The sequence below is a fragment of the Tachyglossus aculeatus genome, chromosome 11, assembly GCF_015852505.1.
Source record: "Tachyglossus aculeatus isolate mTacAcu1 chromosome 11, mTacAcu1.pri, whole genome shotgun sequence".
Taxonomy (NCBI): domain Eukaryota; kingdom Metazoa; phylum Chordata; class Mammalia; order Monotremata; family Tachyglossidae; genus Tachyglossus; species Tachyglossus aculeatus.
The window spans coordinates 33,749,561-33,775,409 of NC_052076.1; the positions used below are offsets into that span (position 1 = coordinate 33,749,561).

At 48.5% G+C, this 25,849-nt stretch overlaps 2 protein-coding genes across 2 annotated transcripts; one reads left to right on the forward strand and one right to left on the reverse strand.

Moving 5' to 3' along the window:
* Positions 1-6,566: 6,566 nt before the first annotated feature.
* On the forward strand, positions 6,567-18,241 carry CENATAC (centrosomal AT-AC splicing factor). Its single transcript, XM_038754810.1, has 11 exons — positions 6,567-6,694; positions 6,799-6,989; positions 9,000-9,098; positions 14,238-14,304; positions 14,390-14,452; positions 14,687-14,754; positions 14,827-14,932; positions 16,057-16,087; positions 16,171-16,263; positions 17,776-17,908; positions 18,000-18,241. Exons 1-11 carry the CDS (start codon positions 6,575-6,577, stop codon positions 18,058-18,060), a joined length of 1,032 nt encoding a protein of 343 aa, XP_038610738.1. The 5' UTR covers positions 6,567-6,574; the 3' UTR covers positions 18,061-18,241.
* On the reverse strand, positions 18,170-25,748 carry RPS25 (ribosomal protein S25). Its single transcript, XM_038754811.1, has 5 exons — positions 25,657-25,748; positions 19,655-19,750; positions 19,310-19,493; positions 18,308-18,406; positions 18,170-18,211 (listed from the first exon to the last, which is right to left on the reverse strand). The coding sequence occupies exons 1-4, from the start codon at positions 25,657-25,659 to the stop codon at positions 18,312-18,314; spliced, it is 378 nt and encodes a 125-aa protein (XP_038610739.1). The 5' UTR covers positions 25,660-25,748; the 3' UTR covers positions 18,170-18,211; positions 18,308-18,311.
* Positions 25,749-25,849: the final 101 nt, after the last annotated feature.

A 25,849-nucleotide genomic window follows, 5' to 3' on the forward strand; every position in this document is an offset into this window, starting at 1 on the left:
GATCATGCCTAACTCTGCTGTACTCTCCCAGGCGCTTAGTAGACAGGGAGTGCTCAGTAAGTACCAAAGATTGACAGCTCTTCACTGGAAGTCATTTCCATATTCACTCCTCTCTCCACTGATTTTCTAGGATCACCACAGACTACTCACCTACGTGAGAAAAGGACTCAGAGAGATGCTCTAGGATTCAGTAAGCTGCCAGCTAAACCCGATCCATTCATTCAGTCGTATTTATTGAGCGCTTAATGTGTGCAGAGCACTGTACTAAGCGCCTGGGATAGTATAAAACAACAATGAACAGGACACATTCCCTGCCCACGGTGAGGTTTCAGTCTGGAAGCTAGACATCAATACAAATACAGGAGGCCTTCCCCCCACTCCTTCCCCTCCTCACAGCACCTGTATATATGTTTGTACGTATTTATTACTCTATTTTATTTGTACATATTTATTCTATTTATTTTATTTTTTAATATGCTTTGTTCTGTTGTCTGTCTAGACTGTGAGCCCGCTGTTGGGTAGGGACCGTCTCTATTTGTTGCCAACTTGGACTTCCCAAGCGCTTAGTACAGTGCTCTGCACACAGTAAGCGCTCAATAAATACGATTGAATGAATGAATGAATGAAATGTTACAGATATATGCACAAGTGCTGTGGGGCTGGGAGGGGAGAGAACCAAGTATGTATATATGTTTGTACGTATTTATTACTCTATTTTATTTGTACATATTTATTCTATTTATTTTATTTTTTAATATGCTTTGTTTTGTTGTCTGTCTAGACTGTGAGCCCGCTGTCGGGTAGGGACTGTCTCTATTTGTTGCCCACTTGGACTTCCCAAGCGCTTAGTACAGTGCTCTGCACACAGTAAGCGCTCAATAAATACGATTGAATGAATGAAATGTTACAGATATATACACAAGTGCTGTGGGGCTGGGAGGGGGAAGAACCAAGTTGTGTATATATGTTTGTACGTATTTATTACTCTATTTATTTATTCTATTTATTTTATTTTTTAATACGTTTTGTTTTGTTGTCTGTCTAGACTGTGAGCCCGCTGTTGGGTAGGGACCATCTCTATATGTTGCCAACTTGGACTTCCCAGGGCTTAGTCCAGTGCTCTGCACACAGTAAGCGCTCAATAAATACGATTGAATGAATGAATGAATGAAATGTTACAGATATATGCACAAGTGCTGTGGGGCTGGGAGGGGGGAGAACCAAGTATGTATATATGTTTGTACGTATTTATTACTCTATTTATTTTATTTGTACATATTTATTCTATTTACTTTATTTTTTAATGCGTTTTGTTTTGTTGTCTGTCTAGACTGTGAGCCTGCTGTTGGGTAGGGACCATCTCTATTTGTTGCCAACTTGGACTTCCCAAGCGCTTAGTCCAGTGCTCTGCACACAGTAAGCGCTCAATAAATACGATTGAATGAATGAATGAATGAAATGTTACAGATGTATGCACAAGTGCTGTGGGGCTGGGAGGGGGGAGAACCAAGTATGTGTATATGTTTGTACGTATTTATTACTCTATTTGTACATATTTATTCTATTTATTTTATTTTGTTAATATGTTTTGTTGTGTGTCTCCCCCTTCTAGACTGTGAGCCCGCTGTTGGGTAGGGACCGTCTCTATGTGTTGCCGACTTGCACTTCCCAAGTGCTTTGTACAGTGCTCTGCACACAGTAAGCGCTCAATAAATATGATTGAATGAATGAATGAACCAAGACAGCAAGTGAGGCAAGGCAGAAGAGAGTGAGAGAAGGGGAAAGGAGGAGCTCAGTCTGGAAACCCTCAGTGCTACCCTTGATTTCTCCCCGGGAAAGGAAAGCCTCCCCTTCCCAGCCCCAGGGAGCTGATTCTCTCTCCCTTCCAGGATCATCCCACTTGAAGTCCGTGAGGGGAGGCTAAGATAAGGCGGGTTAAGAAACTAAAACTGACTTTGGGGTGTGCCACCCAACTAGGGAGACCTTTCCCCACCTTCCTCCCTTTTAGAGGAGCAGACCCCTCATACCTGCTGCCTAATTGCTAGGATGGAGACCCCCTCCCCTTCCTCTTCACCTGGAGTAGGAGGGGGATTGCGAGGAAAAATCTCTTCTCTCTCCTCACTGAGAATGGCTGGGATACAGAATGTGAATTTCCCTCTTAGAATAATAATAGTGGCATTTATTAAGCACTTACTACATGCAAAGCACTGTTCTAAGCACTGGGGAGGTTACAAGGTGATCAGGTTGTCCCACGTGGGGCTCACAGTCCTAATCCCCATTTTACAGATGAGGGAATAGAGGAACAGAGAAGTTAAGTGATTTCCCCAAAGTCACACAGCTGACAGTTGGTGGAGCCGGGATTCGAACCCATGACCTCTGACTCCAAAGCCCGGGCTCTTTCCACTGAGCCACGCTGTGGTGACCTGGTGGAGTGGGTGGCTTTTTTAAAATAAATGGTATTTGTTAAGCACTTACTATGTGTCAAACACTGTTCTAAGTGCTTGGGTAGCTACAACTTAGGTTGAACATAGTCCGCGTCCTGCAAGGGCCTCTCATAGTCTATGGAGGAGGAAGAATTCTCCTTGACTAATCCCTCATTTCTCCATCCGATCAGTCAGTGTTATTGATTAAACGCTTATTGGGCACAGAGCACTATATTAAGCACTTAGGAGAGTACAATATAGCAGAGTTGGTTGGTAGACACATTTCCTGCCCACGCGGAGCTTACAGTCTTGAAGAGATGACATTAATTTAAGTCATTTAAATTCTAAACTATTTGTCCTCCTCTTCTTACGATTTTTGAGTCCCATGGGGGACAGCGACTGTGTCTCGTCTTGCTTTTATTGCATCAACCCCAGAATTTAGCACGCGTGCTTGGCAAACAGTAGGCACTGAACAACTATCAAAGTGATTATTAATAATAATAGTAATGGTATTTGTTAAGCACTTACTATGTGCAAAGCACTGTTCTAAGCGCTGGGGAGGTTACAAGGTGATCAGGTTGTCCCACAGGGGGTTCACAGTTTTAATCCCCATTTTACAGATGAAGTAACTGAGGCACAGAGCAGTTGAGTGACTTGCCCAAAGTCACCCAGCTGACAGGTGGCAGAGCCGGAATTGGAACCCATGACCTCTGACTCCAAAGCCCGTGCTCTTTCCACTGAGCCATGCTGATTATTATTATTATTGTTAGATGAGTGAAACGATATAATGGGAGAGGCCCCCTACCCTATCAGATAAAAAAAACTGCCACTCCAGACTTGATTAATCAACCAAAAGTATTTACTGAGGGCTTACTAAATAAATAAATAATTAATAATTATGGTCTTTGTTAAGTGCTTACTACATGCCAAGCACTGCTTTAAGCGCTGGGGTAGATACAAGGTAATCAGGTTGTCCCACGTGGGGCTCACAGTTTTCATCCCCATTTTACAGAGGAGGGAACTGAGGCCCAGAGAAGTGAAGTGACTTGCCCAAAGTCACACATCTGATAAGTGGAGGAGCCGGGATTAGAACCCACGACCTCTGACTCCTAAACCGGCGCTCTTTCCACTGAGCCACGCTTCTTCTGTGTGCACAGCAACGTACTAAGCGCTTGGGAGAGTACAATACAACAGAGATGGAAGAAACGTTCCCTGCCTACAGAGAATTTACAGTTTAAATAACACCCATTTAGCTTTCTTTCATTATTATTTTTTGGGAAGGAGGGTGAACGGGAAACTAGGGGTTTGGGACGACTTGGAACTATTCCTGAAATCATCCTGGTCTTCCAGGAGGCAGGGGGTTTGGCAGGAGTTATGTGGGGTGGAGGGAGAGAAGAGGAGGAAGGAGGGAAGCAGTGTGGCCTAGTGGATAGAGCGAGCGCCTGGGAGTCAGGTCTTGAGTTCTAATCCCTACTCCTCCAGTCAACTGCTGTGTGACTTTGGCCAAGTCATTTCACTTCTTTGTGCCTCAGTTACCTCATCTGTAAACGGGGATTAAGACTGTGTGGGACAGGGACTGTGTCAGACCTGATTAGCTTGCTTCTACCCCAGTGCTTAATAATAATAATAATAATAATAATAATAATAATGGTATTTGTTGAGCACTTACTATGTGCCAAGCACCTTTCTAAGCGCTGTGGGGGGGATACGAGGTCATTGATTGGACACAGTCCCCGTCCCACACAGTCTTCATCCCCATTTTACAGATGAGGTAACTGAGGCAAAGAGAAGTTAAGTTACCTGCCCAAAGTCACACAGCTGAAAAGTGGCAGAGTGGGGATTAGAACCCGTGACCTCCTGACTCCCAAGCCTGGGCTCTTTCCCCTGAGCCACGCTGCTTCTCATGTACAATACAGTGCCTGGCACATAGTAAATGCTTAACAAAATACCACATATTTAAAGCTGTATAATTTTGGGCCGGTCACTTAACTTTTCTGAGCCTCAGCTACCTAATCTATAAAATGGGGACGAAGACTGTGAGCCCCACGTGGGACAACCTGATCACCTTGTATCCACCCCAGTGCTCAGAACAGGGCTTGGCACATAGTATGCACTTAACCTACCATCAAGCTAGCTCTCTTCCTCCCTTCAAGGCCCTACTGAGAGCTCACCTCCTCCAGGAGGCCTTCCCACACTCAGCCCCCTCCTTCCTCTCCCCCTTCTCCCCCCTCCATCCCCCCCCCCCCTTACCTCCTTCCCTTCCCCACAGCACCTGTATATATGTATATATGTTTGTACGGATTACTCTATTTATTTATTTATTTTACTTGTACATATCTATTCTATCTTATTTTGTTAATATGTTTTGTTTTGTTCCCTGTCTCCCCCTTCTAGACTGTGAGCCCGCTGTTGGGTAGGGACCGTCTCTAGATGTTGCCAACTTGGACTTCCCAAGCGCTTAGTCCAGTGCTCTGCACACAGTAAGCGCTCAATACAATCGATTGATTGATAGTAAGTGCTTAACAAATGCCAACATCAAAAAAGGGGGGGAGAGAGGGAGGGGGGAGGGGGGAGGGAGGAGGGGAGAGGGAGAGAGAAATAGAGAGAGGGAGGGAGAGGGGATAGAAAGAGAGGGGTGAAAGATAGGGGGAGTGAAATAGAGGGGGGGAGAGGGAGAGAGAAAGGGAGAGGAGGAGGGAGGGGGGAGAGAAATAGAGAGAGGGAGGGAGAGGGGGAGAGAAATAGAGGGAGGGAGGGGGGAAGAAAGAGAGAGGGAGGGGGAGAGAAAGGGAGAGAGGGAGGGAGGAGGAGAAGGGGAGACGGGGAGAAAAATAGAGAAGGGGAGAGGGAGGGGGAGAAAGAGGGAGGGAGAGAGGGAGGAGGAGAGAAAGAGAGGGAGGAGGAGAGAAAGAGAGGGAGGAGGAGAGGGAGGAGAGAAAGAAAGGGAGGAGAGAAAGAGAGGGAGGAGGAGAGAAAGTGCTCTGCACACAGTAAGCGCTCAATAAATACGATTGATTGACTGAGAGAAAGAGAGGGAGGAGGAGAGAGAGGGAGGAGGAGAGGAAGAGAGGGAGGAGAGAAAGAGAGGGAGGAGGAGAGAAAGAGAGGGAGGAGGAGAGAAAGAGAGGGAGGAGGAGAGAAAGAGAGGGAGGAGGAGAGAAAGGGGAAGAGGAAGAGAGGGAGGAGGAGAGAAAGAGAAGGGGGAGACAGAGAGGGGGAGAGAAAGAGGGAAGGGAGAGGGGAGAGAGGGAGAGAGGCAGGGAGAGAGGGAGGGGGGGGAGAGGGAGAGAGGGAGGGAGGGAGGGGGAGAGGGAGGGAGAGAGAGGGAGGGGGGAGGGAGAGAGAGGGAGGGGGGGAGGGAGAGAGGGGGAGAGAGGGGGGGAGAGAGAGAGGGGAAGAGAGGGGGAGGGAGGGAGGGGAAGAGAGGGGGAGGGAGGGGGAGGGAGGGAGGGGGGAGAGGGGGAGGGAGGGAGGGGAAGAGAGGGGGAGAGAGAGAGGGAGGGGGGAGAGAGAGAGAGGGAGGGAGAGGGAGGGAGAGAGAGAGAGGGAGGGAGAGAGAGAGGGAGAGGGAGAGAGAGAGGGGGAGAGAGAGAGAGAGAGAGAGGGAGAGAGGGAGAGAGGGGGGAGAGAGAGACGGGGAGAGAGGGGAAGAGGGAGAGAGAGGGACAGAGAGAGGGAGAGAGAGAGGGAGAGGGAGAGGGAGAGGGAGGGAGAGAGGGAGAGAGAGGGAGAGAGAGGGAGAGAGAGGGAGAGAGAGAGAGAGAGAGTGAGAGAGAGAGAGGGAGAGGGAGAGCGAGAGAGAGAGAGAGAGGGAGAGGGAGAGAGAGAGAGAGAGAGAGAGAGAGAGAGAGAGAGAGAGAGAGAGAGAATGCGCACGCGCATACACGACACCCTCTCCTCCCCCCACACCCCCAGCCGCCCGGCTATTCGCGCAGGCGCAGTAGGCTGGCCGCCACTCCGGGCCGCCCCACACCAAGCTCCGCCCCTGGGGGGAGGGGGGGGGGGTCAGAGAACGTAAGGCGGGGACGGGGGCGCGTAGCGACGTGGTGACGTAGCCACGTAAGGGGGCGGTGGCGGAACAGGAGCAGGAGGAGGAGGAGGACGACGACGAGGAGGAGGAGGAGGAGGAGAAGGGCTTTGCCGTGGCGGCGATGGGTCGGGCGTTTCGGTGCCCGCTGTGCCGGCAGACCTTCTTCTCGGGCCGCGGCCACGTGTACAGCCGCAAGCACCGGCGGCAGCTGCAGTTGGCCCTGGCCCGTCTGATGCCCCAGGTCCGGCCGCGGGGGGGGGGACGGGGGGGACGGGGGGACGGGCCCGGGCGGCCCTGACCTCCATTTTCCCCTCCCCTCCCCCCGGTCCCGGTCCCGGTCGTCAGGTGGATGCGGCCCGCAAGGCGCTGGGCGCGGCGCGTGTGGAGCGGTCCGCGGGCGGCCCGGAGGCGGCGGCGGGGGCGGGGGCGCCGCGGGTCCGGTGGTGGTGCCCCTGCTGCCAGCGGCCCGTGCCCACCGAGCGGCAGGTCGGGGCCCTCACACTCCCGCACGCCGGACTCCTCCAGCACCTCGCCAGGTGACACCCCACACACCCCGACACCCCACCCCAACCGCCCGCCTCCCTCCTCACACCCGCACTCACACTCACTCTCCCTCCCTCACATCTCACACTCACTCTGTCATTCACACGCATTCTCATTCACTCGCTCTCACACTCTCATTCACACACTCAGACTCACTCGCTCATTTGTACTCACACTCATTCACACTCACAATCTCATTCACACTCATTCACACTGTCATTTACACTCACTTGCATTCACATGCTCACACTGTCTCATTCACACACATTCACACGCTCACACTCATTCACAATCACACTCATTCAGACGCTCACACTCATTCAGACGCTCACACTCATTCACACGCTCACGCTCATTCAGACGCTCACACTCTCATTCATCATCATCATCATCATCAGTCGTATTTATTGAGCGCTTCCTGTGTGCAGAGCACTGGACTAAGCGCTTGGGAAGTCCAAGTTGGCAACATATAGACGGTCCCTACCCAACAGCGGGCTCACAGTCTAAAAGGGGGAGACAGAGAACAAAACCAAACATACTCACAAAATAAAATAAATAGAATAGGTATGTACAAATAAAATAAATAGAGTAAAAAATATGTACAAGCATATATACATATATACACTCTCATTCACACTCTCATTCACACACTCACACTCATTCACACGCTCACTCATTCACACACACACTCTTTCACACGCTCACATTCTCATTCACACGCTCACATTCCCATTCACACACTCACACTCTCATTCACAGTCTCACACTCATTCACACTCACTCTCCCTCACTCACACTCTCACATTCACTCATTCACACTCACTCTGTCATTCACACTCACGGCTCCAGGAGGCCTTCCCAGACTGAGCCCCCTCTTTCCTCTCCCCCTCCTTCGCCCCCGCCTTACCTCCTTCCCCTCCCCACAATCAGTCAATCGTATTTATTGAGCGCTTACTGTGTGCAGAGCACTGGACTAAGCGCTTGGGAAGTCCAAGTTGGCGACATCTAGAGACGGTCCCTACCCAACAGCGGCCTCACAGTCTAGAAGGGGGAGACAGAGAACAAAACCAAACATACTAACAAAATAAAATAAATAGGATAGATAGGTACAAGTAAAATAAATAGAGTAACAAATATGTACGGACATATATACATATATACAGGTGCTGTGGGGAAGGGAAGGAGGTAAGATGGGGGGATGGAGAGGGGGACGAGGAGGAGAGGAAGGAAGGGGCTCCGTCTGGGAAGGCCTCCTGGAGGAGGTGAGCTCTCAGTAGGGCCTTGAAGGGAGGAAGAGAGCTAGCTTGGCGGATGGGCAGAGTATATATGTATATATGTGTGTATGGATTTATTACTGTATTTTATTTGTACATATTTATGCTGTTTATTTTATTTTGTTAATATGTTTTGTTGTCCGTCTCCCCCTTTTAGACTGTGAGCCCACTGTTGGTTAGGGACCGTCTCTATATGTTGCCAAGTTGGACTTCCCAAGCGCTTAGTCCAGTGCTCTGCACACAGTAAGCGCTCAATAAATGCCATTGAATGAATGAATGAATATTTATTCTATTTTATTTTGTTCATATGTTTGGTTTTGTTTCTGTCTCCCCCTTCTAGACTGTGAGCCTGCTGTTGGGTAGGGACCGTCTCTAGATGTTGCCAACTTGGACTTCCCAAGTGCTTAGTCCAGTGCTCTGCACACAGTGAGCGCTCAATAAATACGATTATTATTAATTCTGTTGTACTCTCCCCAGGACTTGCTAGTGCTCTGCACATAGTAAGCGCTCAGTAAGTACCATTGATTGGTTACTGAGTGTCTGCTATGTGCCGAGCACTGTACTAAGCACATGGCAATATAACAGAGCTGTCAGGCTGGACCCCTGTCTGCAGCGAGCTTACAGTCTAGAGGGGGCAGCTCCCAATGGGGCGGCGGGCCGGTTTCCCATCGCCCCCCTACCCGGGCATCGACGCGCGGATCATCCTGATCTTGTCCTCTTCTCCCGCAGCCCCGAGCACAAGAAAGCCACCAACAAGTTCTGGTGGGAGAACAAGGCGGAAGCCCAGCTGAAGGAGAAATTCATAGTCTCCCCGCAGGACTACGCACGGTCAGTTTGGGGAAGGGGCGTGCTGGAGGATGGGCAGGAAGGGCTCACGGGGTGCACGACGAGCGGATCCTCGTCGCCTTCGGCCAGCGCGATGGCATCCAGGGTGATGATGATGATGATGATGGCGTTTATTAAGCGCTTACTATGCGCAAAGCGCTGTTCTAATCGCTGGGGAGGTTACAAGGTGATCAGGCTGTCCCACGGCGGGCTCACAGTCTTTCCCCTTGTCCCCCTCTCCATCCCCCCCCATCGTACCTCCTTCCCCACAGCACCTGTATATATGTTTGTACGTATTTATTACTCTATTTATTTTACTTGTACATATCTAGTCTATTTATTTTATTTTGTTAATATGTTTTGTTTTGTTCTCTGTCTCCCCCTTCTAGACTGTGAGCCCACTGTTGGGTAGGGACCGTCTCTGTATGTTGCCAACTTGTACTTCCCAAGCGCTTAGTCCAGTGCTGTGCACACAGTAAGCGCTCAATAAATGCGATTGAATGAATGAATGCGGTGGACTCAATCATATTTGTCAAGCGGCAGAGCATTCATTCATTCATTCAGTGGTATTTATTAAGCGCTTACTGTGTGCAGAGCACTGTACTAAGCACTTGGGAAGTCGGCAACATATAGAGACGGTCCCTACCCAACAGCGGGCCCACAGTCTAGAAGAGGGAGACGGACAACAAAACAAAACATATTAACGAAATAAAATAAATAGAATAAATATGTGCAAGTAAAATAGAGTAATAAATAGTATAAACATATACATATATATTTATAGGTGCTGTGGGGAGGGGAAGGAGGTGAGGAGGGGGAGAGGAAGGAGGGGGCTCAGTGTGGGAAGGCCTCCTGGAGGAGGTGAGCTCAGTAGAGCACTGAGCTAAGCGCTTGGGAGAGTACAACAGAACAGAATTTGTAGACACGTCGGTATTTATTGACCGCTTACTTTGTGCAGAGCTCTGACCTAATAATAGTAATGATGGCATTTGTTGAACGCTTACTATGTGCAAATCCCTGTTCTAAGAACTGGGGAGGATACAAGGTGATCAGGTTGTCCCACGTGGGGCTCACAGTCTTAGAGAAGCCGCGTGGGTCAGTGGAAAGAGCCCGGGCTTTGGAGTCAGAGGTCATGGGTTCAAATCCCGGCTCCGCCAGTTGACTTTGGGCAAGTCACTTAACTTCTCTGTGCCTCAGTTCCCTCATCTGTAAGATGGGCATTAAGACTGTGAGCCCTCCGTGGGACAACCTGATCACCTTGTAACCTCCCCAGTGCTTAGAACAGTGCTTTGCACATAGTAAGCGCTTAATAAATGCCATCATTATTGTTGTTATTATTAATCCCCATTTTACAGATGAGGTAACAGGCTCAGAGAAGTTAAGTGACTTGCCCAAGGTCACACAGCAGACGTGTGGCGGAGCTGGGATTCGAACCCAGGACCTCTGACTCCAAAGCCCGGGCTCTTTCCACTGAGCCACGCTGCTTCTCTAAGCTCTTGGGAAGGTACAGTAGCCTACGTAGACACTATCCCTGGCCTCGAGGATCTTCTAGGAGGCAGACATTAAAATTCCTGCTAGATTGTGAGCTCCTTATGGGCAGGGAACGTGTCTGCTATTTCCATTTTATTGAACTGTCCCAAGTGTTTAGTAAAGTAGAGAAGCAGCGTGGCTCAGTGGAAAGAGCCCGGGCTTTGGAGTCAGAGGTCATGGGTTCAAATCCAGGCTCTGCCGATTGTCAGCTGTGTGGGCAAGTCAACTCGTCTGTGCTTCGGTGACCTCATCTGTAAAATGGAGATTAAGACCGTGAGCTCCTCGAGGGACAACCTGATCACTTTGTAACCTCCCCAGCACTTAGAACAGTGCTTTGCGCATAGTAAGTGCTTAATAAATGCCATTATCATTATTATTATTAAAGTGCTCTGAGCATAGTAAGTGCTCACTAAACGTGATTGATTGGAAGCAACCGAGCATTAAAGATACGGATGTAACTGCTGGGAGGAGGGGGTTGCGTGAGTACCATAAGCAGTCACAGAGAAGCAGCGTGGCTCAGTGGAAAGAGCCCGGGCTTTGGAGCCCGAGGTCAGGGGTTCACATCCTGGCTCTGCCAATTGCCAGCTGTGTGACTTTGGGCAAGTCACTTCACTTCTCTGGGCCTCAGTTCCCTCATCTGTAAAATGGGGATGAAGACTGTGAGCCCCCCGTGGGACAACCTGATCACCTTGTAACCTCCCCAGCGCTTAGAACTAGTGCTTTGCGCACAGTAAGCGCTTAATAGATGCCATCATTATTATTATAAGTGATTAAGCATTTAGTACAGTGTGTTGTGTTGCCAACTTGTGCTTAACAAGCGCTTAGTACAGTGCTCCGCACACAGTAAGTGCTCAATAAATACGATTGAATGAGTGAGTGAATATGTTTATACAGATTGGTTATTCTATTTCTTTTACTTGTACATATTTACTATTCTATTTATTTTATGTTGTTAATATGTTTTGTTGTCTGTCTCCCCCTTCTCAACTGTGAGCCCGCTGTTGGGTAGGGACCGTCTCCATGTGTTGCCAACTTGGACTTCCCGGGCGCTTAGTCCAGTGCTCTGCACACAGTCAGCGCTCAATAAATACGATTGAATGAATGAGTGAATATGTTTATACAGATTATTCTATTTCTTTTACTTGTACATATTTACTATTCTATTTATTTTATGTCAATATGTTTTGTTGTCTGTCTCCCCCTTCTAGACTGTGAGCCCGCTGTTGGGTAGGGGCCGTCTCTATGTGTTGCCAACTTGGACTTCCCAGGCGCTTAGTCCAGTGCTCTGCACACAGTCAGCGCTCAATAAATACGATTGAATGAATGAGTGGCTATGTTTATACAGATTATTCTATTTCTTTTACTTGTACATATTTACTATTCTATTTATTTTATGTTGTTAATATGTTTTGTTCTCTGTCTCCCCCTTCCAGACTGTGAGCCCACTGTTGGGTAGGGACTGTCTGTATATGTTGCCAACTTGTACTTCCCAAGCGCTTAGTACAGTGCTCTGCACACAGTAAGCGCTCAATAAATACGATTGATTGATTGATTTGTTGTCTGTCTCCCCCTTCTAGACTGTGAGCCCGCTGTTGGGTAGGGACCGTCTCTCTATGTTGCCAACCTGGACTTCCCAGGCGCTTAATCAATCATATTTATTGAGCGCTTACTGTGTGCAGAGCACAGTACTAAGCGCTTGGAAAGTACAAGTTGGCAACATATACAGACAGTCCCTACCCAACAGGGCTCAGTCTAGAAGTGCTCACAGTCTAGAAGTCTAGTCCAGTGCTCTGCACACAGTAAGCGCTCAATAAATACGACTGAATGAAAAATACAGTGGTCCGCACACAGTAAGCGCTCCATAAGTACGGTTGAATTAGGGGAGACAGAGTCGTATATTAACAGGGGGAAATAAGGTGGGAGATGAGGTTAGAGAAGTGGTTTTAGAAGGGCTTTGAAGATGGGGAGGGGGTCCAAGCGAGGGGTCACTGGACTCCACTCAGTCTAGACGACGAACTACCCTCCCCCAGCCCTTCGGGTGCCCCTTAAACTGAGGACCGCCTGTCGGGGGGCTAGACCACCAACAAACAGGGAATCAATCAGTGATTTTTTGGATGGAACCCGTACTTTGTGCAGGACAATATAGAGTTTACAGTCTCACCCCTAACACGGACCAATCAGTGATTTTTTTGATGGAACCCGTACTCTGTGCAGGACAATATACTGAGTGCTCGTTCACAGCGAGTTTTCAGCCTCACCCCTAACATGGACCAATCAGTGATTTTTTTGATGGAACCCATACCCTGTGCAGGACAATATTCTGAGCGCTCGTTCACAACGAATTTACAGCCTCACCCCTAACATGGACTGTTAGCAGGTTATCAGCCTTGTTGGAAGAGTTCACAGTAGGTCAGAACTCCTGACTGAGCCCCCTCCTTCCCCTCCCTATCCCCCCAACCTTACCTCCTTCCCCGCCCCACAGCACCTGTATATATGTATATGTTTGTACAGATTTATTACCCTATTTATTTTACTTGTACATATTTATTCTATTTATTATTTGGTTTACATGTTTTGTTTCATTGTCTGTCTCCCCCCTTCTAGACTGTGAGCCCGCTGTAGGGTAGGGACCGTCTCTATATGTTGCCAACTTGGACTTCCCAAGTGCTTAGTCCAGTGCTCTGCACACAGTAAGTGCTCAATAAATACGATTGAATGAACTACTGAGCCCCCTCCCTCTCCCCCTCCTCCCCGCCTTACCTCCTTCCCCTCCCCACACCACCTATAGATATGTATATATGTTTGTACAGATTTATTACTCTATTTTACTTGTACATATTTATTCTGTTTGGTTTACATGTTTTGCTTCATTGTCTCCCCCTTCTAGACTGCAAGCCCACTGGTGGGTAGGGACCGTCTCTATATGCTGCCAACTTGTACTTCCCAAGCGCTTAGTACAGTGCTCTGCACACATTAAGCGCTCAATAAATACGATTGAATGAATGATCTTGTATTCCCCCCCCCAGCGCTTAGAACAGTGCTTGACACATAGTAAGCACTTAACAAATACCAACATCATTATTATTATTATTACAGTTGAGGAAATTGAGACCCATGCAGTTTCCATTAGGCCATGCTGCTGTTTGTGTGGCTTTTTAGTCCTTTATGTTTTATTTTTGTACTGTACTTTCCCAAGCACTTAGTACAGTGCTCTGCACCCAGTAAGCGTTCAGTAAATACAGTTGAATGAATGGCCACCCACAGGCATTGTAGATGTAGACGGCTACTGCCGTGGCAGGTTGTTAAGAGTGGTTTGAAGTGGCTTGCAGAATTCCCCGTGTTTTACTGGCATTAGAAGTACCTTGTGAATATCGGACCCAGTCAGGAAGCCTTTTGGAATAGGCTGGAGTAAAACTGTTGATCTAAGGTGTTTAGGGACGATTTCTGGGACAGATAGTGTTTAGAGTAGGGTCCAGCCTCCATCGTCATCATCAATCGTATTTATTGAGTGCTTACTGTGTGCAGAGCACTGTACTAAGCGCTTGGGAAGTACAAGTTGGTAACATATAGACAGTCCCTACCCCTCCACCCTCACCACCTCTTCTCTTCCAGGTTCAAGAAGTCCTTGGCCAAAGCCCTGGACTCCTTTGAGGAGAAGGAGGATCGGGTGATCAAGGAGGTGAGTGGGGTGTGGGGGCTGGGGTCCCCGGTTCTCCTGAATTGGGGCCCGACCCCCATTTTTATACATTTCCCCCCAAACCCAGATGGCAGCCGAGATCCGGCAGGTGGATCAGAGCCGTCAGGAGTTGGTCCGGTCCGTGTTAGAGGTTTGTTTTGCCCGGGAGCTCCGGAGCCACCGTATCCACAGTGTCTGGTCCTCGTTGGGGACGGGAGGGCCTTTCCTAGCCGTTCCTTGGCTGGGGGTGCCCTTCACCATCCTGGCTCAACTCTCGGCGCGCGTGTGTTGGGGAGGAGCGCAAGATGGGGGGCTGGGGGTCGTGGGGAGGGGCCGGGCGGCAAACCCCTACGGTCCACACCGGTCTTTCCTGAATCGAACTCAGTCTCAGGCGGCCCCAGACCCAGGAGAGGGCTGCTCTGCCCTCTGCAACCGGCCCGGGACTTGTGACAGGTAAGAGGGGGGAGAGGGGACGGAGGGGCCCGGTGGCACTGAGGGAGGCTGGCCTGGGTTCTCCTCTTCTAGGGAAGGGGTCCAGGAGTCTACTGCATGGCAACCCCCAGCCCGGCTGAGCCCCCCACAGCTCGACTGGATGGAGGAGGCGCAGCCCCTGACGTTTATCGGGCACCAGGTAAAGGGAGAAGGCCGTCCTGGGATAGATAGGCGAGAGGCCCGTAGGAGGTAGTGGTATTTATTGAGCGCTTACTGTGTGCAGAGCTACTGGACTAAGCGCTTGGGAAGTCCAAGTTGGCAACATATAGAGGCCATTATCAATCAATCAAATCGTATTTATTGACGCGCTTACTGTGTGCAGAGCACTGGACTAAGCGCTTGGGAAGTTGGCAACATCTGGATACGGTCCCTACCCAACAGCGGGCTCACAGTCTAGAAGGGGGAGACAGGCAACAAAACAAATTAACAAAATAAATATGTACAAGTAAAATAGAGTTTGTATAGTACAAACATATGCATATATATAGGTGCTGTGGGGAGGAGAAGGAGGTAAGGCAGGGGGATGAGGAGGGGGCTCAGTGTGGGAAGGCCTCCTGGAGGAGGTGAGCTCGCAGTAGGGCTTTGAAGGGAGGAAGAGAGCTAGCTTGGCGGATGGGCAGAGGGATTGGGGGCATTCCGGGCCAGGGGGAGGACGTGGGTGGGGGGGTCGACGGTGGGACAAGGGAGAATGAGGCTACTGAGAGCTCACCTCCTCCAGGAGGCCTTCCCAGACTGAGCCCCTTCCTTCCTCTCCCCCCTTGTCCCCCTCTCCATCCCCCCCCATTTTACCTCCTTCCCTTCCCCACAGCACCTGTATATATGTTTGTACATATTTATTACTCTATTTATTTATTTATTTTACTTGTACATATCTATTCTATTTATTTTATTTTGTTAGAATGTTTGGTTTTGTTCCATCTCCCCCTTTTAGACTGGGAGCCCACTGTTGGGTAGGGACTGTCTCTATATGTTGCCAACTTGTACTTCCCAAGCGCTTTGTACAGTGCTCTGCACACAGTAAGTGCTCAATAAATACGATTGATGATGATGAGGCACGGTGAGGAGGTTAGCAGCAGAGGGTGCGGGCTGGTATATAGAAGGAATGTGGGCTCGCTGTGGGCAGGGAATGTGTGTTAGGTTACACTCTCCCAAGTGCTTAGTACAGCGTTCTGCACACGCTAGGACGGACCAGGGCGGGAGTGTGGGTGGCCCTGGTTCAATGTCCAGTCTGCCGGACTAACTGGACTCTTTCCACCACGCCAGGATGTTCCAGGGAGGGGCAACATTCACACAGGTAAGGCCCAGTCCCCTCTCCTTCTCCACGGAGTCCTTGGGATCTCCATCCATCATGGCCTATTCCATTCTCCCTCCTTCCAGGAGCCACACCTCCCTGGCTCCAGGCTGAGGAGCCTGAGGCCCCACCACCTGCCCAGGAAATTGGACCATCCTATGAGGAGTTTCTCAAAGAAAGTAAGTGACTCCATCAAGGCATGGAGGAGGAGGGCTCCCTTCAGGCTCCGCCAGTTGTCAGCTGTGTGACTTTGGGCAAGTCACTTCACTTCTCTGTGCCTCAGTGGCCTCATCTGTAAAATGGGGATTAAGATTGTGAGCCCCCCCCGTGGGACAACCTGATCATCTTGTAACCTCCCCAGCGCTTAGAACAGTGCTTTGCACATAGTAAGCACTTAACAAACACCATCATTATTATTATTCAAAGCCCTGAGAGCTCACCTCCTCCAGGAGGCCTTCCCAGACTGAGCCCCCTCCCCATCTGCCCCGCATCTTTATATATTTGTATGTGTTTATCACTATTTATTTTATTTGTACATATTTGTTCTATTTATTTCATCTTGTTAATATGCTTTTGTTTTGTTGTCTGTCTCCCCCTTCTAGACTGGGTAGGGACCGTCTCTATATGTTGCCAACTTGGACTTCCCAAGCGCTTAGTACAGTGCTCTGCACACAGTAAGCGCTCAATAAATACAATCGAATAAATGAATGAATGAGGGAGGGGCCCTCTGATCCGCCCTCTACCCACTGTTGTATAGTGTCAGGGGCCAGTGGTGTAGAGGATAGAGCACCGGCCTGGGTTCTAATTCCGGTTCTGCCACTTGTCTGCTCTGTGACCTTGAGCAAGTCACTTAAATTCTCTGGGCCTCAGTTCCCTCATCTGTAAAATGGAGATGAAGACCGAGGGCCCCACATGGGACAACCTGATTACCTTGTATCTACCCCAGCGCTTAGAACAGTGCTTGGCCCATAGTAAGTGCTTAACAAATACCATCATTATTATTACTCTCCCAAGCACTTAGTACAGTGCTGTGCCCGCATTCATTCATTCATTAGCATTTATTGAGCACTTACTGTGTGCAGAGCACTGTATACGACTGAATGAACTATACTAAGTGCTTGGGAAGTACAAGTTGGGAACATATAGAGTCGGTCCCTACCCAGCAACGGGCTCACAATCTAGAAGGGGGAGACGGACAACGAAACAAAATGTGGTCAGGTGTCAAGTCATCAGAATAAATAGAAGTAAAGCTAGATGCACACCATTGACAAAGTAAATAGAATAGTAAATATGTACAAGTAAAGTAAATAAGAGTAATAAATCTGTACAAACATATATACAGGTGCTGTGTGGGGAAGGAGGTAGGGAGGGGGCTCAGTCTGGGGAAGTCTGCATTCAAACACAAATGAGAAGCAGCGTGGCTCAGTGGAAAGAGCCCGGGCTTTGGAGTCATCAGTCATGGGTTCAAACCCCGGCTCCGCCAATTGTCAGCCATGTGGCTTTGGGCAAGTCACTACACTTCTCTATGCCTCAGTTCCCTCATCTGGAAAATGGGGATGAAGACTGTGAGCCCCCCCCGTGGGACAACCTGATCACCTTGTAACCTCCCCAAGGCTTAAAACGGTGCTTTTTTGCACATAGTAAGCGCTTAATAAATGCCATCATCATCATCATCAAATGACTGTTTGCAGAAGAAAAGCAGAAAGTGAGGCAGCTGCCCCCGGAGCGGGTGGGGGCCAACTTCGACCACAGCTCCAGCACGGATGCGGGCTGGCTGCCTTCCTTCGGCCGCGTGTGGAACAATGGGCGGCGCTGGCAATCCCGGTAAGGGGGAAGGGGCGCGGAGGGGAGCGGGACCCACCCACCGCCGGCTCCAGGCACCCGTTTAACCCAAATCCTGCTTGCTGCTTTCCAGCCACCAATTCAGAGCGGAAACCGGGGCCAGAGGAGCCCGGGCCCGCAAAGCCAAGAACTGAAGCCGGACCCCATTGCTCGCCCTCTCCCTCTCTCTGTGCTGTGCCTGCAAATAAAAGTATTACCTCTGTTCTCCTTGCTCTTCCTCGTGACAAACCACAAGGCCAGAAGTTGTTTTTCAATATTTAATGTTTAGATTTACAAAAATCAGACCTGGAAAGAGAAATAAAGAGGGTTCAGAGAAGGGGAGGGCGCCCGCAGGCTGGGCTTTTCCCCGTCCACCCGTCGCTCCGGCCCCTTCTCTCTCACCGATTCACGCGTCCTCACCCCCGGCCGGGGCATCACCGCCTTTGGTGTTCCTGGTGTAGATGACCTGGGCTCTGTGTTTGGACACCAGCTTGATGAGGCCTGGGGAGGAAAGGCAAAGGGGAGGAAATCAATCAGTCGTATTTATTGAGCGCTTACTCAAGCACTGTACTAAGCGCTTGGGAAGTACAAACAGGCAACATAGAGAGACAGTCCCTACCCAACAGTGGGCTCACAGTCTAGAAGGGGGAGACATCTAGTTGCTAATTAAAGAAACAATGGTTGCAGGAGTATTTTATCCCAAAAGAGTCAGAGAAAGTACGGCTGCAGTCAGCATCCATAAGTGAAATGAAATGTGTAGGCCTTTGGCACATCACCCAAATCAAGTCCAAGACGCCTAAAGCCGATCCTGAGAATTGATTCAATCATGTCAGAAGCAGAAGAGGCAATATACGGAAATGCTCTCCGTTGCCATTATACTATATAATAATAATAATGTTGGTATTTGTTAAGCGCTTACTATGTGCAAAGCACTGTTCTAAGCGCTGGGGTAGGTACAAGGTAATCAGGTTGTCCCACGAGGAGCTCAGTCTTCATCCCCATTTTACAGATGAGGGACCTGAGGGCCCAGAGAAGTGACTTGCCCAAAGTCACCCAGCTGACAAGTGGCGGAGCTGGGATTTGAACCCATGACCTCTGACTCCAAAGCCCGGGCTCTTTCCACTGAGCCACGCTGCTTCCTCTAAGAGAAGACAGTCTTAACTACATGTTAAGATATTATTAATAATAATAATGTATTAAGCACCGTTCTAAGCGCTGGGGAGGTTACAAGGTGATCAGGTTGTCCCACGGGGGCTCAGTCTTCATCCCCATTATTACTCTATGTGGTGCCCGCTTCCTTTGCCCCCGGCTCACCACGCACCTGGCCGCCCCCTTCACTAAGCGCTCAGTACAGTGCCCCGCCCGCAGCAAGCGCTCACTAAACCCGACCGATGGGACTCTCACCTTTGCTGAGCAGCTCCTGCAGCGCCGCCCGGGCCAGGGACCCGCGGATCTTCAGTCTCTCCGAGACCACGGCGGGGGTGATGAGCTTGTAGTTGGGCACCTCCTTGCACAGCTTCTCGTACGTGGCTTTGTCGAACAGCACCAGGTTGTTCAGCTTGTCGCGAACCTTCCCCTTGGACCACTTCTGCTCGGATGCAAAGCGGGGGGGGCGGGTTACCATGGCCACTAGTCTCCCGCCCGGCCTCCCTCCTCCCCCGTCCCTGGCCGCGGGGTCCGGTGGGAAGAGGGGTACCGAGCCGGCCCACAGCGGGAAGGAAAACGCGGGAGGGGGACGGTCTGCCTTGCCTTCTTCTTGGCCTTGCCCCCCGACTTGTTCACGGGGTCCTTGTCCTTTTTGGCAGACTTGCCGGCATCTTTCTTCTTCTTGTCGTCCTTGGGCGGCTGCAGGGGGGAGATGAGGTGATATGGGGGGCTGGTCTGGGCCTCCCCTCTCCCCCCGCCCTGGCATGGCAGAGTGGATTGCTGCCAACTTGTACTTCCCAAGCGCTTAGTCTTCAAGGCCCTACTGCGAGCTCACCTCCTCCAGGAGGCCTTCCCAGACTGAGCCCCTTCCTTCCTCTCCCCCACGACCCCCTCTCGATCCCCCACATCTTACCTCCTTCCCTTACCCACAGCACCTGTATATATGTTTGTACATATTTATTACTCTATTTATTTTACTTGTACCCGTCTATTCTATTTATTTTATTTTGTTAGTACGTTTGGTTTTGTTCTCTGTCTCCCCCTTCTAGACTGTGAGCCCACTATTGGGTAGGGACTGTCTCTAGATGTTGCCAGCTTGTACATCCCAAGCGCTTAGTACACTGCTGTGCACACAGTAAGCGCTCAATAAATATGATTATTATTATTAGTAGTAGTAGTAGTAGTACAGTGCACTGCTCTGCTCTCAATAAATACGATTGATTGATTGATGGATTGATTAGTCCAGTGCTCTGCACACAGTAAGCGCTCAATAAATACGATTGCTCTGCACACAGTAAGCGCTCAATAAATACGATTGATGATGATGATGATTGACTGATTGCTTGATTAAGCCTGGGCGTCAAAAGGACCTGGGTTCTAATCCCAGGTGTGACTTTGGGCAGGTCGAATTGTACTTTCCCAGCGCTAAGTACTCATTCATTCATTCAATCGTATTTATTGAGCACTTACTGTGTGCAGAGCACTGTACTACTACCACTACTAATATTTGTATTTATTGGGCACTTACTGTGTGCAGAGCACTATACTACTACTACTAATAATAATCATATTTATTGGGCACTTACTGTGTGCAGAGCACTGTACTACTACTACTAATAATAATCGTATTTATTGAGCGCTTACTGTGTGCAGAGCACCGTACTACTACTACTACTACTAATAGTAATCGTATTTATTGAGTGCTTACTGTGTGCAGAGCACTGGACTAAGCGCTTGGGAAGTACAAGTTGGCAACATAGAGAGATGGTCCCTAACCAACAGTGGGCTCACAGTCTAAAAGGGGGAGACAGAGAACAAAACCAAACATATTAACAAAATAAAATAGAATAAATATGGACAAATAAAATAGAGTAATAAATACGTACAAACATATATACAGGTACTGTGGGGAGGGGAAGGAGGTAAGGTGGGGGGATAGGGCTCAGTCGTATAAATAAAATACGAATGAATGAATAGTAATAATAATGATGGCATTTGTTAAGCGGCTTACAATGTGCCAAGCACTGTTTTAAGCACCAGGGTAGATACAAGGCAATCGGGTTGTCCCACATGGGGCTCACAATCTTCATCCCCATTTTCCAGATGAGGGAACTGAGGCACAGAGAAGTGAAGTGGCTTGCCCAAAGTCACACAGCAGGCAAGCGGCGGAGGCAGGATTAGAACCCCTGTCATCTGACTCCCAGGGGCTTAAGCGCTGTACTAATAACAATGGTGGCATTAAGTGCTCACTATGTGCAAAGCACTGAGGAAGTTACAAGGTGATCAGGTTGTCCCACCGGGGGCGCGCAGTCTTAATCCCCATTTTCCAGATGAGGAAACTGAGGCCCAGAGAAGTGAAGTGACTTAACAAAAGCCACACAGCTGACAATTGGCAGAGCGGGGATTTGAACCCATGACCTCTGACTCCAAAGCCCGGGCTCTTTCCACTGAGCAACGCTGCCTCTCTACTAAGAAGTACTAAGCTAGTACACTGCTCTGCACATAGTAACTGCTCTACAAATACAACCGAATGAAGGTCACTTCACTAGGCCTCAGTTCCCTCATCTGGAAAATGGGGGTGAAGACTGTGATGTGGGCCAACTTGATTACCATGTATCTACCCCAGCGCTTAGAGCAGTGCTTGGCATATAGTAAGCGCTTAACAAATACCAATATTATTATTATTATAATTATGATTACCCTTTGCCCTGCGGCCTGAGAGCACGTGGGCCTGTGGGCAGTGGAAGCCCTTGCCTCCTCCCGGACCTAAATTCATTCATTCATTCAATCGTATTTATTGAGCACTCACTGTGTGCAGAGCACTGTACTAAGCGCTTGGGAAGTCCAAGTTGGCAACATCTAGAGACGGTCCCTACCCAACAGCGGGCTCACAGTCTAGAAGGGGGAGACAGACAACAAAACATAGTAACAAAATAAAATACGTAGAATACGTACAATCAATCAATCGTATTTATTGAGCACTTAGTTAATTAGTATTTATTAAGCGTTTAGTACAGTGCTCTGCACACAGTAAGCGCTCAATAAATACGATTGATGATTGATCGCTTACTTAAGCGCTTAGTACACTGCTCTGCCCACAGTAAGCGCTCAATAAATACGATTGATTGATTGTGTGCAGAACACTGTACTAAGCGCTTGGGAAGTACAAGTTGTCAACACAGAGACGGTCCCGAAGCAGCGTGGCTCAGTGGAAAGAGCCCGGGCTTTGAAGTCAAGAGGTCATGGGTTCAAATCCCAGCTCTGCCCATTGCCAGCTGTGTGACGTTGGGCAAGTCACTTCACTTCTCTGTGCCTCAGTTCCCCCATCTGTAAAATGGGGATTGACTGGGAGCCCCCCATGGGACAACCTGATCACCTTGTAACCTCCCCAGCGCTTAGAACGGTGCTTTGCACATAGTAAGTGCTTAATAAATGCCATTATTATTATTATTACCCAACAGTTGCTCACAGGCTAGAAGGGGGAGACAGAGAACAAAACATAGTAACAAAATAAGTAGAATAAATATGTACAAGTAAAATACATAAATAGGGTAATAAATCCGTACAAACATAAATACAGGTGCTGTGGGGAAGGGAAAGTTCCCCCCCACCCCCAATCCAGTCCTGGACAGGATTTGTTAGTATTTTGTATTTTAGTATTGTTTAGATTTGTTAGCATTTTGTTAGTATGTTTTGTTTTGTTGTCTGCCTCCCCCTTCTAGACTGTGAGCCCGCTGTTGGGTAGGGACCGTCTCTAGATGTTGCCAACTTGGACTTCCCAAGCGCTTAGTCCAGTGCTCTGCACACAGTAAGCGCTCAATAAACTGCTTGGAGAAGCAGCGTGGCTCAGCGGCAAGAGCCCGGGCTTTGAAGTCAAAGGTCATGGGTTCAAATCCCAGCTCTTCCAATTGTCAGCTGTGTGACTTTGGGCAAGTCACTTCATCATCACCATCAATCGTATTTATTGAGCGCTTACTGTGTGCAGAGCACTGTACTAAGCGCTTGGGAAGTACAATAATAATAATAATGATGGCATTTATTAAGTGCTTACTATGTGCAGAGCACTGTTCTAAGCGCTGGGGGGATACAAGGTGATCAAGTTGTCCCACGTGGGGCTCACAGTCTTAATCCCCATTTTACAGATGAGGTAACTGAGGCTCAGAGAAGTGAAGTGACTTGCCCAAAGTCACACAGCTGACCACTGGCGGAGCCGGGATTTGAACCCATGACCTCTGACTCCAAAGCCCGGGCTCTTTTCCACTGAGCCACGCTGCTTCTCTTACAAGTTGGCAACATCTAGAGACAGTCCCTACCCAACAGTGGGCTCACGGTCTAAAAGGGGGAGACAGAGAACAAAACCAAACATACTAACAAAATAAAATAAATAGAATAGATATGTACAAGTAAAATAGAGTAATAAATCTGTACAAACATATATACATATATACAGGTGATGTGGGGAAGGGAAGGAGGTAAGATGGGGGGGATGGAGAGGGCCTCAGTTCCCCCATCTGTAAAATGGGGATTAAGACTGTGAGCCCACCTTGGGACAACCTGATCAATCAATCGTATTTATTGAGCGCTTACTGTGTGTGCAGAGCACTGTACTAAGCGCTTGGGAAGTACAAGTCGGCAACACATAGAGACAGTCCCTACCCAACAGCGGGCTCACAGTCTAGAAGGGGGAGACAGAGAACAAAACCAAGCATACCAACAAAATAAGATAAATAGAATACATACGTACAAGACAGAGTAATAAATATGTACAAACATATATAGAGACAGTCCCTACCCAACAGCGGGCTCACAGTCTAGAAGGGGGAGGCAGAGAACAAAACCAAACATACTAACAAAATAAAATAAATAGAATACATATGTACTAGATAAATAAATAGAGTAATAAATATGTACAAACATATATACATATAGAGACAGTCCCTACCCAACAGCGGGCTCACAGTCTAGAAGGGGGAGGCAGAGAACAAAACCAAACTTACTAACAAAATAAAATAAATAGAATACATATGTACTAGATAAATAAATAGAGTAATAAATATGTACAAACATATATACATATAGAGACAGTCCCTACCCAACAGCGGGCTCACAGTCTAGAAGGGGGAGGCAGAGAACAAAACCAAACATACTAACAAAATAAAATAAATAGAATACATATGTACAAGATAAATAGAGTAATAAATATGTACAAACATATATACATATAGAGACAGTCCCTACCCAACAGCGGGCTCACAGTCTAGAAGGGGGAGGCAGAGAACAAAACCAAACATACTAACAAAATAAAATAAATAGAATACATATGTACAAGAAAAATAAAGTAATAAATATGTACAAACATATATACATATAGAGACAGTCCCTACCCAACAGCGGACTCACAGTCTAGAAGGGGGAGACAGAGAACAAAACCAAGCATACTAACAAAATAAAATAAATAGAATACATATGTACAAGAAAAATAAAGAGTAATAAATATGTACAAACATATATACAGGTATATATGCAGTCGACGGGTTAAGTGAAGCGTCGGTGCTCAGTAACCACGAGAAGTGATCTTCGCTGACCATTTCCCAGTTCGCCAATGGCTTCACGGGTATGTACACTCCAGGGCTGCTTCGGCACCTGGGCACTCGTTGACTTTTTATTGTTTTAAAACAATTTTACTGTTTTAAATGTTTTAAAACCATTTTATTGTTTTAAACGTTTTAAAGCCATTTTATTGTTTTAAACGTTTTAAAACAATTTTACTGTTTTAAACGTTTTAAAACCATTTTATTGTTTTAAATGTTTTAAAACCCGACCACCTTGTAACCTCCCCAGCGCTTAGAACCGGGCTTTGCATCAGCATCATCGTCATCAATCGTATTTATTGAGCGCTTACTATGTGCAGAGCGCTGTACTAAGCGCTTGGGAGGTACAAATTGGCAACACATAGAGACGGCCCCTACCCAACAGTGGGCTCCCAGTCTAAAAGGGGGAGACGGAGAACAAAACCAAACATACCAACGAAATAAAAAAAATAGGATAGATATATACAAGTAAAATAAATAAATAGAGTGATAAATATGTACAACCATATATACAGGTGCTGTGGGGAAGGGAAGGAGGTAAGATGGGGGGATGGAGAAGGGGACGAGGGGGAGAGGAAGGAAGGGGCTCAGTCTGGGAAGGCCTCCTGGAGGAGGTGAGCTCTCAGCAGGGCCTTGAAGGGAGGAAGAGAGCTAGCACCTAGTAAGCGCTTACTAATAATGACGACATTTATTAAGCGCTTACTATGTGCAAAGCACTGTTCTAAGCGCTGGGGAGGTTACAAGGTGATCAGGTTGTCCCATGTGGGGCTCACAGTTTCAATCCCCATTTTACAGATGAGATAACTGAGGCCCAGAGAAGTGAAGTGACTTGCCCAAAGTCACACAGCTGACAACTGGCAGAGCCGGGGTTCGAACCCATGACCTCTGACTCCAAAGCCCAGGCTCTTCTCCACTGAGCCACGCTGCTTCTCCTTAATAAATGCTATCGTGATTATAAATGCGATTGATTGACTGTCCTGGACGCCCCCCAGACCCCACGTGGACGCCCCTCACCATGATGCAGGCTCGGAGGCCTTCGCGGCTGCCTCCTCCTCGCTAAGATGTCGGACAAAAAGGAAGCGGCTTGGCCAGGGTGGGCCACAAGGCTCCCTTCACCCCTCCGAAGCACTTCCGGGGCACGGGAGGACGCCCCAAAACTACACCTCCCGGCAGGCACCGCGCCGCCCGCCGCGGGCGGGGAGGGCTG